This window comes from Elephas maximus, chromosome 3 (assembly GCF_024166365.1).
Source record: "Elephas maximus indicus isolate mEleMax1 chromosome 3, mEleMax1 primary haplotype, whole genome shotgun sequence".
Taxonomy (NCBI): Eukaryota; Metazoa; Chordata; class Mammalia; order Proboscidea; family Elephantidae; genus Elephas; species Elephas maximus.
Genome location: NC_064821.1, coordinates 191,443,039 through 191,457,338, shown reverse-complemented (window position 1 = coordinate 191,457,338; position 14,300 = coordinate 191,443,039). Strand labels below are relative to the sequence as shown.

The 14,300-nt window shown below is 50.2% G+C and overlaps 1 protein-coding gene across 3 annotated transcripts; it reads left to right on the top strand.

Moving 5' to 3' along the window:
* Positions 1–1,031: 1,031 nt before the first annotated feature.
* Positions 1,032–7,224, top strand: S100A16 (S100 calcium binding protein A16). 3 transcript variants are annotated; one of them, XM_049880547.1, is made up of 3 exons: positions 1,032–1,170; positions 5,960–6,138; positions 6,482–7,223. In XM_049880547.1, exons 2-3 carry the CDS (start codon positions 5,986–5,988, stop codon positions 6,638–6,640), a joined length of 312 nt encoding a protein of 103 aa, XP_049736504.1. In that variant the 5' UTR covers positions 1,032–1,170; positions 5,960–5,985; the 3' UTR covers positions 6,641–7,223. The 3 variants fall into 3 exon arrangements, with proteins under 3 accessions (XP_049736504.1, XP_049736505.1, XP_049736506.1); XM_049880548.1 differs by lacking the exon at positions 1,032–1,170 and adding an exon at positions 5,152–5,251; XM_049880549.1 differs by lacking the exon at positions 1,032–1,170 and having other exon boundaries at positions 6,482–7,224.
* Positions 7,225–14,300: the final 7,076 nt, after the last annotated feature.

The window sequence follows — 14,300 nt, the reverse complement described above, 5'->3', positions numbered from 1 at the left end:
GTTAGCAAGGGAAACTCAGAGCTGAGGAACAGGCTGGCAAGCCTGGGTTTGAATCCTTGCAGCGCCACTTACTATCTTAGGGACTTTGGCATGCTCTCAGAGTATCAGTTTCATCTGTAAAATGGGAATATTAATAGCACGTCCCTCACAGGATTGTTAAGGTGATACTGCGCTGCATCATGTCAAGTACTTAGCAGAAAGCCTGACACGTAGTGAGTGGTCAGTGAACACAAATCGTATCTGTGGAGGTAGGTGAGTGGGTTCCCTCTCTGGTGTCAGCTGCCACCTCTGTATAGTGAGATGGCACCTCCCAGTTTCCATGGGTATCTTGGGGAAGGGGTGGAGGATAGTTACCAGAGGTGTCCTGTGCTGTGCATGAGAATGGGCCATGGACTTCCTGGGTGGTACCAACAGCTAAGTGCTGGGCTCCTAGCTGAAAATTTGGTGGTATGAACATGCCCAAGGTGCCTTGGAAGACAACAAGCCTGGCAATTTGCTTCCGAAAAATTCACGGCCTTGAAAACAATATGGTTCCATTTTACTCTGCACACGTGGTGTTGCCGTGAGTTGGAATCAACTTGACAGCAACCACCACCAACAGGGTTGGGTCTCAGGAGAATTCCCCATGGACTGAACTGGAGATGGAAGACCAGGAGCAACACTGGGGCCCACGGAAATCAGGTGTGACTCCTGAAATACCAACAGCAAGGAAGTTTCTGTGGCCAGCCAGGCTGGCCTGGAATGCTAACTGAACTGGTCTGTTGGGGGCCCCTAAAACTGGGCTCTCAGTGACCCAGGTGAGAAGGGCAGGTGACAGTCCTTCCCTTCCTGTCTTCACCATGTCCGGTTCTGATCAGGCCCGGCGGGGTTAGGAGGGTGGGGTTGGGGGAGTGCCAGCTTCCACCACTCCCTCTGGAGTGGGGGTGGAGGGTGTTAAAAAAGGTGTGTATCCCTTTAACAAGGGCCCAACCCCAGGGCCAAGTCAAGAGGGAGCTCAGTCACTATCTCCCCACCGAGCCAGCTCCGCCAGGCAGGGCAGGGAGGGAGTGGGACAGATTCTGGGAGTGCAGCGGGGAGGAGCTCTGGCTGGGGTGAGCGGGGGAGCTGCTTGGCAGTGCCAGAGCCCAGGCCCCAGAGCCCTGCTGGAGAGAAGGTGGACTGAGGAGGCAGGTGAGCGCCCCAGGCCTGGCCTGGGAGGTCCGAGGTTGCCTGAGAGGCCCTGCAGAGGCTTGGGAGGCCAGGAAAAAGGGCAATGAAAAGGGCTGGGGAGAGGGGCCTGCCAGAGGCAGGGCAGGAAGATGTCTAATGATTAACTTTCCACAGAGGCCACTTTGGAAATGGAAAGTCCTCAACCCCTGGGGTTGGGTTTGGGGGCTGTGGGAAGCCTACAGAGGAGGGTATGGGGTGGGAAGACCCCCTCCCAGGGCCCAGCAGCAGACTGGGCTGTTCTCCAGAGGCTGGGCTACCAGGCAGAGTGTTCCGGAGCTTTGCCCACAGCTGTTCTGATCATTCCCTGACAGAAAAGGGCAAAACGTGTTGGTGGGGGGCAGGAGCGTGGTCAGACCCTGGTCACAGGCTTCTCTGGGCTCTGGGAGCTGTGTCCTGGGAGAGGTGATGGGGCCTAGGAGGAATTGAAGAAGGCCCAGGAAGCCTGAGAACCCAGGTAGAGGGGCCAGGGGCTGAGGCGGCTTCTCCTCTACCTCAGGACCCAGGCAGGTCCCCTGACATAGGGCCCATTGTGCTCTGGGAGCTGTTCCTTGGGAAAGGACTATGAGTCCTGGGAGGAACCTGGTGAGACCCTGGGGAAGCCTGGAAGCACCGGGGAAAGCGAAAGCGAGAAGGCCCGACCCTCAGCAGCTTCTCCTCCACCTCAGGACCCAGGCAGGTCCTGGCTTGACTTGCTTTGCTTGGCAGAGCCATCTGCACTATATGGGAGCATTCCCCTGCCTAGCCCTGTGGGGTGGGGGTGAGGGCAGGGGTGTTGGGAGAGGAAGCACTGGGGGTGCTGGTGAGAGGGGCTCAGCCTTTCTCCACTGACTAGGAAATAGGTCTGGGTGTTAGTGAGGCCAGGACCAGCCGTGTGTGTGTGTGTGTGTGTGTGTGTGTGTGTGTGTGTACACAGTGTGTTTGTCTTTCTCCCCACACCAAACTCCTCCAACTTCACTTGTTCACTTGTCAGGAAGAAATTTCAGAGGAGCCAGGTGCTTCCTACAAATGCATGCTGCAAAAGCAGAAGTGCGTAGAAGGAAGATGGGTTACCCAAGATGAGGGGACCAAGAATACAGAGTTCTTAGCTCCGTGTGTGTCTCTGTGAGTTAGATGTGAGTGCTGCATGGGGTGGGGAGGAGAGACGGGGTATTTTTATATGAGAGACTGAGATTATAGTCCCCTGGAACTGAGGAAAGAGTATGAGAGAATGAGACTGGTTAAGCTGGATTTGTTTGAAATAGCCTTGCAAATAGAGTAAAGTATTACTAAGCCAGTTCAGATTGCACTATCCCTGTGTATGGAAGGGAGTTGAGGTGAATGAGTGAATTAACAAGGAATTGAATGAGTGAATGATTGAGAGAATGAACGTGTTTCTGAGAGAGTAAGTGAATGAATGAATGAGAGTGGATAAATGAGCAATGAATGAATGAGTAAGCAAATGAATGGCAAACACATGGGTGAATGAGTTGGAGGTAGATGAAAGGGACACAGGATGCTAAGTTTAGGGTTGAGAGTGGGCTAGACTCTGGAGAGAACAGTGACCTGGAGGGACGTGAGTCCAGGGACATAATCTCACTCTTGGAAAAAATTTAAGGCTCAAGAAGTGTATATGGAGGTGGGAAGGCAAGGTGAACTTTGGAGGGTGTGGTAGATGATCAGGACTTCAGGTTGAAGGGAACCTGCGAGTTGAAGAGGTGGGGCTGGGTTAGAAGGCCCTTGGAGGGGGTGGGGCCAGGACCCTGGGGGTGGGAGGGCGGGGCTGGAGTGGCTGAGATCCAGGGGGATGGTGTCAGGGCAATTTGGGCTTTTGGAGAAGTCAGCAAGCTGGGTTGAGGCGGGCGGGAACCTCCTGGTTGCTCAGTGATGAATCAGCCAAGGAGAAGACAATGAGAACATTGTGGAGAGGGGGCTGGGGGTCCAGGTGTGAGGGCCCACTGGAAAATGGTCCCCACTTCCACTTTTTGGGAAGGCTCCAGTGCATATTGTCTGCGTGCCCCCACTGTTGGGCCAGGATCTACCTGTAGCAAAGTCCTGTTGACCTGTTCCAGGAGGGAATGGGTCCTCCCATGACTGGGTTCCCTCCACCTTGGTTGGTAAGAGGATGGGACAGGGAGGAGGGGTGAATAGCTGTGGGATGGGTAGGGTAAAAGATCCTGTCTCCTGGACCCCAGGGAATAGGGTAATGATACCTGATTGTACCGCTCTGACACCCTTATTTCAGAAAATGCTTCAGGAAAGCACTTGTCCATACGGTTATTTCCAGCATGGTCCATTTACAAGAAGGTGGTGGGGAACGGGGTGGATTACTGGGAAGAGGGCCTGGGGGCTGAAGCCTAGAGATGCCGAGTTACCTCTCTGGGGTCACCCAGCACACTTGACTGCAGGCAGCTGAGGAGTCTCTTGGGATGCTTATCCTGTGTCTTGCCTGCTTAGCTGCTGCCAGTGGCCAAGTAGGGTATTGAAGAGGGGCAGGAAAGGACTCCTGGGGTCAGAGAAATAAGACTCTGACAAGGAGGTAAATGAAGAAAACAGGTGGTGGGTGGGGCACGGGAGAGAGCAGAGAGTCATACCACCTAAAAAACCAATTTCTTTCCATTGTCCTCTCCTTATTTCCTTCAGAGTTCCTCATATAGGGAGAATGGTCTGGGATAGTTAAAGACAGAGGCTTCTCTGAGCTATCTCCCCATTCCCAAAGCTCTGTTGGGAACAGGCTTAGCACTGTCTTTCCTGAAATGAATCCCCTGAAACGCCGGCCATGGGCCTGGCCACCCCCAAGTGCAGCGGAATAACAGTGCTTGTATTGAAAAAAGTTTTTTCCCTCCTCATTTGTGAATGTTAGAGTTTTTGTATGAAAGTCTGAGGAAGATATAAACTTTGAATCCCACAGTTAAACCCGTAAAAAATAATCTGTATGGAAAGAGAATGGTTTCCTGCAGTCATTGCTCCATCCTCCATCCTTCCGGCCACAGACCAGAGTGGTCAGGCGGGCAAAGCAGGGGATAGGAAGGGCGGGATTCCAGGCCAGAGACGGGCTGCCGCCCCAGCCTGACCCCTCTCCCTCTCTTCTCTCCTTCCTTCCAGCAACCTGGCCCTGCCCCTCCCCTCGTCTTTCACACTTCCTCCAGGAAAGCACAGCCCTGCACCAGCTCAGAAGGATGGTCGGGGGCTGTGGCTACCGGGTATCAGGGCTGGCAGGAGAGGGACCGTTTATAGGGCATCTACCTTGAGCAAGGCACTGTCCCCTTGCAGTGAGGGCTAGTGGAGATACAGAGATTAAAGCATGGAGATGGTATGTTCAGGAATTAAACAAACATGTCCCAAATTTCTAGTCTTGCTGGTAGGCTCTGAGTCCTGTGATTTGGCAGAGAAAATATGACTGTGTGTAAAAACAATGTCCTGGCCTCAAGGACTGTCTAGGAAGATGGGATCCAGGAAGAGGCTGGGCCACTCCAGTCAGTGAGCCCCAGCCAAGGTTGGGCAGTGAAGACAGCCATGTCTGTGGGAGTCAGAGGAGGGTGCCAAGGGCAAGGGTCAGGGCAGGCTTCCCATAGGAGGTGCGGCTTGGGCAGGGCTGGAATGGCGGGCAGGCTCAGCTAGGTGGAGAGGCCAGGGGAGCAGGTGTGGGAGCAGGGAGGGCCATGAGGGGATTCGAAAGCAGGTGGCAGGGGCAGGGTGCTGGGGTGGGGCCTGGCACAGCAGGCAGCCTGTCTGAATCAGACTGCAGGCTACTCAGGCCCCACAGTGGCTGTGTCCCCGCTGTGTCCAGGAGCCGCCAGGCGAGGGCGGTTGGAGTTCATTCCGGGGCTTGGGGGCGGGAGGGGAGTCTGATTTGCCTGGTTGACTTGGGGGGGGGCTCTGGGCTTGGGCGGTGACTCCCACAGCAGATCTGCCCCTCATATCCTGTTATTCAGAAGGCTGTATCCGCTCGGAATGTGAGTGCCTTTTGTCCTGGGGCGAGGGGGGGATGCTGTGTCCTCTGGCAGGCTGCAGCTGTGTCCAGGGTGACTCCAGCTGGGACAAACCGGGCCTGGCTCTGCCTTAGGTAATGGGTAGATGGGGGGTTCTTGAGGCCTGCTGTATTTATAGGGGTGGGTGTGAGGGGAGAGGCTAGTGGCTATGGCTGGGGCGGTTCAGCACAGAATCTGACTCAATGGACCAGAAACTTATCCCAGAGAGGGGCAGCTGTGACTTGAGCCCTTGACTCACTGCCCTGGGGTCTGCTGGGATATAGGGGAGGACCTAGGCCTCTACCTCCTGCTTTGTTGCCTAGGGCTAATGTCTCATCTCAGCCAACTCTGGGGGCAAGACAATAGCTCCTGTCCCCCCGCCCCCCTTGGCTCACCTTTGCGGTTCTTAAGAGCTTGCCCCCAGGGCCGTTTGGCCAGCTGTGTTGGCCAGTAAGGATGGGCAATTACTCCTCCCCTTCCCATGGGAGCCTCTTGCTCTCACTGGGGCTCTGACGTGCTGTCAGCCGGTGCCTGGGGCTGGGGAAGGGCTTGGAGAACCTGCTGAGGCGGTTGAGCTGGGGAACACCTGGATTAGAGGAACCACATAGTTCTCATTCCAGGTCCCTCCACTCCCCACCCCCCCACGCCCACCTTGTCACGGTCTTCTCCTTCCCCTGCCTCCTCCTGAGGACAAACCAGCCTGGGGGGCTCAGGGTCTGGGACAGGAAAAGGACAAGGGCAGGGAGGTCAGGGAGGGGGGTTGGCCTGTGCGGTCCCTTCTTATTTCCCCTTCTGTTGCCCAGGCCCCAAGAGGAGGTGAGGTGGTAAGATGGCGGACAGCTACACCGAGCTGGAGAAGGCAGTTGTGGTCCTAGTGGAAAACTTCTACAAATACGTGTCTAAGCACAGCCTGGTCAAGAACAAGATCAGCAAGAGCAGCTTCCGCAAGATGCTCCAGAAAGAGCTCAACCATATGTTGACGGTAAGAACCCATCTCAGGCCTCCCCTTCCCGACCTCTGGAGGTCTCTGTCCTCTCAGGATGCCCCCCACCCCCAGGCCTCTGTCCTGCTAGGGTTCCCCCACCCCAGGACCTCTCCCCCACTCCCAGGCCTCTGTCCTGGCAGGATCCCCCCACCCCAGGGCCTCTCCCCCACCCCCAGGCCTCTGTCCTGTCAAATGCCCAGGCCTGAACCAGTGAGGCTCTGTTTGTATTCCCATGGCAGAGGCCGCCGTGGCCAGATTTCTTAAACTCTGCCCAGGGTCCTGTCTGGGGGATCTGTGTGGCTGCCACCCTCAGAGTTGCTGACCCTGAGTCCCTCCCCAGGACACAGGGAACCGAAAGGCCGCCGACAAGCTTATTCAGAATCTAGATGCCAACCACGATGGACGTATCAGCTTCGACGAGTACTGGACCTTAATAGGTGGCATCACCAGCCCCATTGCCAACCTCATCCGCCAGCAGGAGCAGCAGAGCAGCAGCTAGAGCCCCCCACCCCTTCCTGGCACTAACCCTGGCACCCAGCCTCCCATGCTCTTGGCCAGGTCCCTCCTCAGCCTCCTCTGCCCACCAGGCCTTTTCTTAGCTGCTCCCTTCAGACCATCTCCCTGACCCTTGCAGAGCAGGAGAGAGGGGACATCAGGGCCCCTGTGTGAGTGCCTCAGTTGGGGGGTGCTTCCCTGAGGGTTTCAGTCCCTGGAGCCAGTAGGCCTTGAGGACCCCTCTGTGAGATCTCAATGCTGTTTGGGGACCCCAAGAGTTTCCTCACCTGTCCAGCCCATCTACCTGTCCAATGTCTGCCGTTACGGCTTGATCTTTGCCTGATTCTGGGCCCGTCCCAACCTCCTGCAGGGGTGGCTCGCTGCTTGAGCAGAGACTCTCCCCCTGTCCCTTGGCCCCTCTGCTGGGTAGAGAAGCATGTCCAGGGATCCCCTCCAGCTGCCTTTGTGTCTGGGAATGAGCTAAGCAGGTCTGGGCATCCTCCCTCCTGCTCAGCCACTGGAGAACGGCAATAAAGGCTGGATTTGGAGGTGTAGCCCTCTCACCCTGTGCCTTTGTGATGTTCATTTAAACTTTTCCACCCCTTGGGAGCCTCCTCAAGCCTCCGTGGTCTTTGCCCTGGCCCCTGAGGCAAGGGGAACTCTCCCAGAGGAACCCCGGAGGCGGAGCAAGAAAGAAGCCAGAAATCCTGGCTTCCAGCAAGTGCTGCCCTCCTGCTCCAGGAAAGGTAAAGGTCACGTTTCGCCATCTCTGCGCCCTTGCAGTACAGACACAGATGTATATTCAACTTCCAGGCACATAGTAGGTCTCCTTTAGTCTTCACTTTTATTCCAATGCACAGAGAAATTTGTGGGATGGGGAAGTAAGGGTGAAGTGGAAGGGGTGCGAGAGGCCAGTGTTGGGATTGGGAGTGGGAAAGGAAACCACTGTTTGCAGCTGCAGGGGGACAGTGCCAGTTTATGCTTTTCACTGGAAAGCCCCCGCCAGTCTGAGGGAAGAAGGCAGAGAAACAGGGTAGGGAACCCAGCCAGCGCAGCTTTGGGTCAGTGGCTTTCAAACTGGGGCCGTGCACCCCAGGGTCCAAGAAGATTCTTCAGGAGCTGTGCGGGCCCAGATAGTTGAGTTGGAATCACGTACAGACCTTCAGCCTTCTACAACTGGCCTGCCTCCTAGCAGCCTTTCAGTCAAGGTACCATGCTGGTCCTCCTTGCCCACCTACCTTTCACAACAACCTTTCCCTAATTAAAAGTGAAGGGCGTATCTTCTACTTGTCCTGATTACCACTATCCTGCCTTGACCAAACGGTACAGAACTTTTTCATGTATTTTGTTTTTTAATGGATATTAAAAGCAAAACCAAAAAACTCATTGCCATCCAGTTGAGTCCGACTCATAGCAAACTTATAGACCAGAGTAGAACTGCCCCATAAAGTTTCCAAGGAGTGCCTGGTAGATTTGAACTGCCAACCTTTTGGTTAGCAGCCATAGCTCTTAACCACTGAACCACAAGGGTTTTTTAATGGATGGATGATGGAGAGTATCAAATGGCCATAATGTTCAGATTTCATTGAATACACATTTAAAACAGTTTTATGTAAAAATGCCACAATACCTACCATACTTCAGAAATGAAATCCTTTGTGATGATTTAAATTTGTCATGAAAAATCTGAGCTGCCAATTTAAAGACGTGCCAGGCAGCACACTGTTCTTCAAAATGCATTTAGGGAGCACAGAAGTAAGCCTTATGAAGACAGACCACTGCTTTAGAGGGTAGCAGGAGTCTCCGGGTGATACAAATGTTTAAAGGGCTTGGCTGCTAACTGAAAGGCTGGTGGTTTGAGTCTACCCAGTGGCACTTCAGAAGAAAGGCCTGGCAATCTACTTCTGAAAAACCAGGCATCGAAAACCCCATGGAGCCCAGTTCTACTCTGACACATGTGGGGTTGCCATGTAGAGCTGACTCAACAGCAACCGTGTGTTTTTAAGTCACCATGGTGTAGGGGAGGTGTTACCTGGAAGAAGCATGATCTGAGCTGGAATGAAAAGCAAGAGAGGGTCAGGCCTTGGTGAGGGGACAAAGGACAAGGAGCCTCTTGGAGGATACAGCAGGGTGGCCAGGTGCCAAGGCCTTGGGGTGGCGGGGGCAGTGATTCCAGTGAGGGATCTCAGGAGAAGTTGCAGAGGCATTTCAGGACCAAGCAGCCCCGCCTGTCTCCTCCTTTCCTCTGCTGGCTCCTCAGTGTACTCTCAATCCTCCAGTGTGTCTGTTCCCTCTGCCCTACGCTGCATTCCCACCTTTTATTCCAAAGAGACAGGGAAATTGCTTAGGGAGGGAAATGTTATCTCCGTATCAGAGATCAGAAAGAGAGAGAGACTCAGGAGGAGCCGAGGAGTTGGGGGCAACCCCAGCTTGCCCTCCCCCTCAGGGCTTGTCATGCTTCCTTGAGAGGCTGGACTCTGCTTCCTTCATTGCTCCCCCTACTTGGCTGCAGCCCAGCAGGTTTGTGACCCCAGCTAGAAGCCTGTTGCTGGGGGATCTCAGCTTAAACCTAGATGTTTGCGGAGGAAGCTCAGCTTCAGTGGAGGTCAGAGAAACTTAATGACAGTCAGGGCTTGGACTTCAGGGCCGGGAGCCAGAGAGGTCCCAGAGGAGCGAAAGCAGACACTGCAGGGTCAGGCATCGTGGCCTGAGACCTCCGGGAGGTGCTGGGGGCAGAGAAGGACTTGTCTTCCTGGCCTCTGCCCAGGAGTGCAAGGACCTGATGGCCTGAGCAGAGCAGGGTTGGAGGGAGCCACTGGCTGGGCACCTGTGGGTCCCCAGGGGAGTTAAGAAGGTCCTCTTTCTATCTGGGGTTTAGCACTGGCCTGGCCTCGTGTCTAACCCACTTGGGACAGAGGTGCTGGGTACCTAGTAAGTTGTGCCCTTCAAGCCCATCTGTAGCCAGACTTGTCTTTCTTTACGGTGAGAGTCTGATTCATCTTGTCACATGAGGGTAAGAAACCTAAGACCACTTGTGTCAGCCTTGGCACCTCCTGTACATTTGCTTTTGCGTTCCATTTCGATTCCTAGTAAAGTTCCTTTTGAAAAATTAAGCCATCCTTTCTGCTTGCCCAATGTTAAAGGTTTTTAAAAAATACTTTCACATTCTGAGGGTCGCTTGGTCCTCCAGACAATAGGATTCATGGTCCACATTTCACAGATGAAGATATCCAGGCTCTGAGAAATGATGTGACTTCCCCAAGGACACACTGCTGGTGACCAGGGAGTTGTGACTCAGACTTCATCTTTTACTAACTGTGTGGGAGGCCTAAAGTGCCGAAAGTTCTTGTCCAGAACTTACCTCCAATAACTACAGAGGGCCAAGAGTGCCCTCTACAGGCCCTTCATGGTGTGACTGTGACTACTACCGCAGTAGACCCATTCATTCATTCATTCATGAAGTATATAGAGTCTCCCATGTGCCAGACACAGTAGGTGCTGTAACAAAAAGAGTAGGAACAGATATGTTTCCTGATTTTATGGAGCTCACAGTTCAGAGGGAGAAGACAGCAAATAGCCGTGACCACACAACCAGTTACTGTCAAGTTGATTCTGATTCATGGCGAACCCATGTGCTCCATAGGGTCTGATTTTTCAGCAGTAGACTGCCAGGCCTTTCCTCCATAATGCCTCTGGGTGGACTTGAACACAACTTCTGTGCTAGCAGCTGAGTGCTTCGACTGTTTGCACTACCCAGAGACTCCTGCGATCATAGAGACAAGTGGGTAATTGCAAATTGAGGTGACCTAGGTTAGAAGAAAAGGATCACATTTGTAGGAATTTTTAACAAAGAAATCTGACTTATCCTGGAGGTGGGAATATCCTTGAGGAAGTGACAGTTGAGCTGAGATTTGAAAGACGAGCAGGGGCTTTCCCGGATAGAGGAACCAGCATGTACAAAGGTCCTGTGGTGGGAGGGACCGTGATAAATTGGAGTTACTGAGAGAAAGCTCCTGCCTTTTGTACTTCAGGTCTTTGCTCAGATTTTGCACTTCTTTGACCATTTTGTTTAAAATCGAACTTCCCTGCAGATGGGCACTCCCCATCCTTCTTTCCTGCTTTATTTTTCTACATCGCACTGATAGCCTCTAAAATATGACATATTTTATTTATTGCTTATTGTTTTTCCTCACCACAACGCAAGCTCCATGAGAGAAATTTCATCGACTTCTTCATTGTGATATCCCAGTGCCTAGCACATAAGAAGTGCTCAATATTTGTTGAATGAGAGAACTTCTACATGGATGCCTCACAGTATTTGAAATTTACCATGTTAAAAAAAAAAAAAAAAGAAAAAAAAAACTCTTACTCTTGGTTTTTCTCCTAAATCCATTCCCCCAATATTCTTTGCTGTCTCATAAATGGTGTTACCATCTATGCAGTTGTTCAAGTCAAAAGCCTAGAAGTCTCCCTGGATTCTTCTTCCCTTTCTCTCATTCCCCATATCCAATTGTTCAGCAAGTTCCGTTTGTTCTACCTCAATAATAAATTTCAAAACTTCTTTCCCTCTCTAAAGCTCTTTCCCTATCTCAAAACCCCACTGTCTTACCATGGCAGTAGCTACCCTCTTTGTTCTAACATGGCCTGCTTCAATCTAAGAAATAACTGCCAAAGTAATTTTTTCTGTTTCCTTTTCAGAATGCCCATGGCCCATGCTCATTTAAAAAGAAAATAACTAGGCAATGAAGCAAAGTATAGAGAAGGAAGGGGAAAAAAATTGCTCACCCCCCTGCCACCCAGAAATAAGCACTAGCATTTGATGGGCAGGATTTTGGTATCTCTCTCTGAGTACATGCAGCTAGTAAGACTGAGAGATTTCTAGAAAAAAAAGTTACAAAAATGGGGCCATGATACGTGTTATTTATAATAAAAAGTACTATTTAAATTTTACTTGTAGTTAACCAGAGGAAACAAATCAAAGGGAAAATGAACAAATCCCTGAACTTCAGATAAATATTTTTTTATCATGAGAAATATTAATTCTTAAAAGGTCCCAGGGATTAAAAAAAAAAAAACTCTTCACTACACGTTTCTATTTTAGACAGTATTTATGGGCTCTGCCAGTGAGGAAAATAGTGCATTTATACTTATTGCCATTTCCCAGGCTCAATCTACCAATTTCGGATAGTTATATTAGCTAATTTTAAAATGTTGATGTGTACGGTATTGGCATCCTGTTTTGTAACCATGATTTTTTTTTAAATATTTTATTTTTGTTGTTGAGAATATACACAGTAAAACACACGCTAACTCAACAATTTCTGCATGTACAATTCAGTGACATTGATTACATTCTTCAAGTTGTGCAACCATCCTCGCCCTCCGTTTCCAAGTTGTTCCTCCCCCATTAACATAAAACTCACTGCCCCCTAAGTTTCCCCTCTAATCTTTCCATTTGCTGTTGTTGATTCGATCTCATATAGATAGATCTTAAAAGAGCACAACGCTCAACGCACACATTCTTTACTGGTTAAGCTAAACTATTGTTTGGTTTTAAGAAGACTTTAGTGGATATTTTTGGTTTAAGGTTTAAAGATTATCTCCAGGCAGTAGTTTCAGGGGTCCATGCAGCCTTCACGGCTCCAGAAATTCTGAATTCCATGAGAATTTGAAATTCTATTCTGCATTTTCCCATTTTTGATCAGAATTCTTCTACAGAATCTTTGATCAAAATGTTGGGTTAAGTGGTAACTTTGGTGAAGAGTAAGATGGTACACAATACTGGGGAAGCCAGCACAGCTTGTCCAAGGCAAGGTCATGGAAGCTCCATAGACACATCCAAACTCCCTGAAGGACCAAATTACTGGGCTGGGGGCTATGGGAACCACGGTCTTGGGGAACATCTAGCTCAATTGTCATAACATAGTTCACAGAGAAAATGTTCTACATTCTACTTTGGTGAGTAGCATCTGGGGTCTTAAAAGCTTGAGCGGCCATCTAAGATGCTCCAGTGGTCTCACCCCATCTGGAGCAAGACAGAATAAAGAAAACCCAAGACGCAAGGGAAAGATTAGTCCAAAGGACTAATGAACCACAACTACCAAAGCCTCTACCAGGCTGAGTCCGGCACAACTAGATAGTGCCCGATTACCACCACCGCTTGCTCTGACAGGGATTATAATAGAAGGTATCAAACAGAGCCAGAGAAAAATGTAAAACAAAATTCTAACTCACCAAAAAAAAAAAAAGACCACACTTACTAGTCTGACAGAGACTGGAGAAACCCCGAGTATATGGCCCCAGGGAGCCCTTATAGCTCAGTAATGAAGTCACTCCTGAGGTTCACCCTTCAGCCAAAGATTAGACAGGCTCATAAAACCAAACAAGACAAAATGGACACATCAGCCCAGGGGCAAGGACTAGAAGGCAAGAGGGGACAGGAAAGCTGGTAATGGGGAGAGTGTTGACATGTTGTGGGGATGGCAACCAATGTCATAAAACATTATGTGTATTAATGGTTTAATGAGGAACATGTTTGCTTTGTAAACTTTCATCTAAAGTACAATTAAAAAAATTAAATGAAAACAAAACAAAATGTTCTGTATATGGTAGCCAGGCACCATCTACTTCTTCTGGTCTCATGGCAAAGGGGACAATTGTTCATGGGGGAAATAACCCACACATTCCATTTCCTCCTCCTATTCCTGGCTCTCCTTCTTCCTCTGCTGTTCCAGGCGAATGGAGACCAATTGGTGTACCTTCGATGGCTGCTTACAAGTTTTTAAGACCCTAGGCACTACTCCATTAGTTAGGAGGTAGAGCAGAAGCACGAAACAAGGTACTAGGCCAATTAACTGGGATGTCCCATGAAACCATGACCCTAAACCTTCAAACTAAGGAACCAAATCCCATGAGGTGTTTAGTTGTACATAAGTGGCCTTAGCAGCTACTCTTTTTTTTTTTTGTCGTTGATGTAAATATATCGCACACTTTTTTTTTATCCTTAGATACTTAAGTGTGTATTTCTTTTTTTTTTTAAATTGTACTTTAGATGAAGGTTTACAAAGTAAACGAGTTTCTCATTAAACAACTAATAACACATATTGTTTTGTGCTACTGGTTGCCAACCCCACGAGATGTTAACACTCTCTCCTTCTCAACCTTGGGTTCCCTGTTACCAGCTTTCCTGTCCCCTCCTGCCTTCTCATCCTTGCCCCTGGGCTGGTGTGCCCCGTTAGTACCATTTTGTTTTATGGGCCTCCCTAATCTTTGGCTGAAGGGTGAACCTCAGGATTGACTTCATTACTGAGCTATAAGGGTACCCTGGGGGCCTTACACTTGGGGTTTCTCCAGTCTCTGTCAGACCAGTAAGTCTGGTCTTTTTTTTTTAGTTATAATTTTGTTCTACATTTTTCTTCAGCTTTGCCCAGGACTGTCTATTGTATTGCACAACTTTTAGCAATTCAACTTCTGTAACCATGATTTCCATTCAAGGTTAGCCTTAGCTCTATGAATTCAAAGTTCACAAACAGACCTCTTAGCTTGGCTTCGTCATTCCCGCATCCTTTATTTGACTCATCATTTGGTTGGTTGGATTTCAAAGGGCTCTTGGCTTCTGTATTCCTCGAGTTCTTTCAGTCCATGCTGTTGTTACTTGGCCGGGA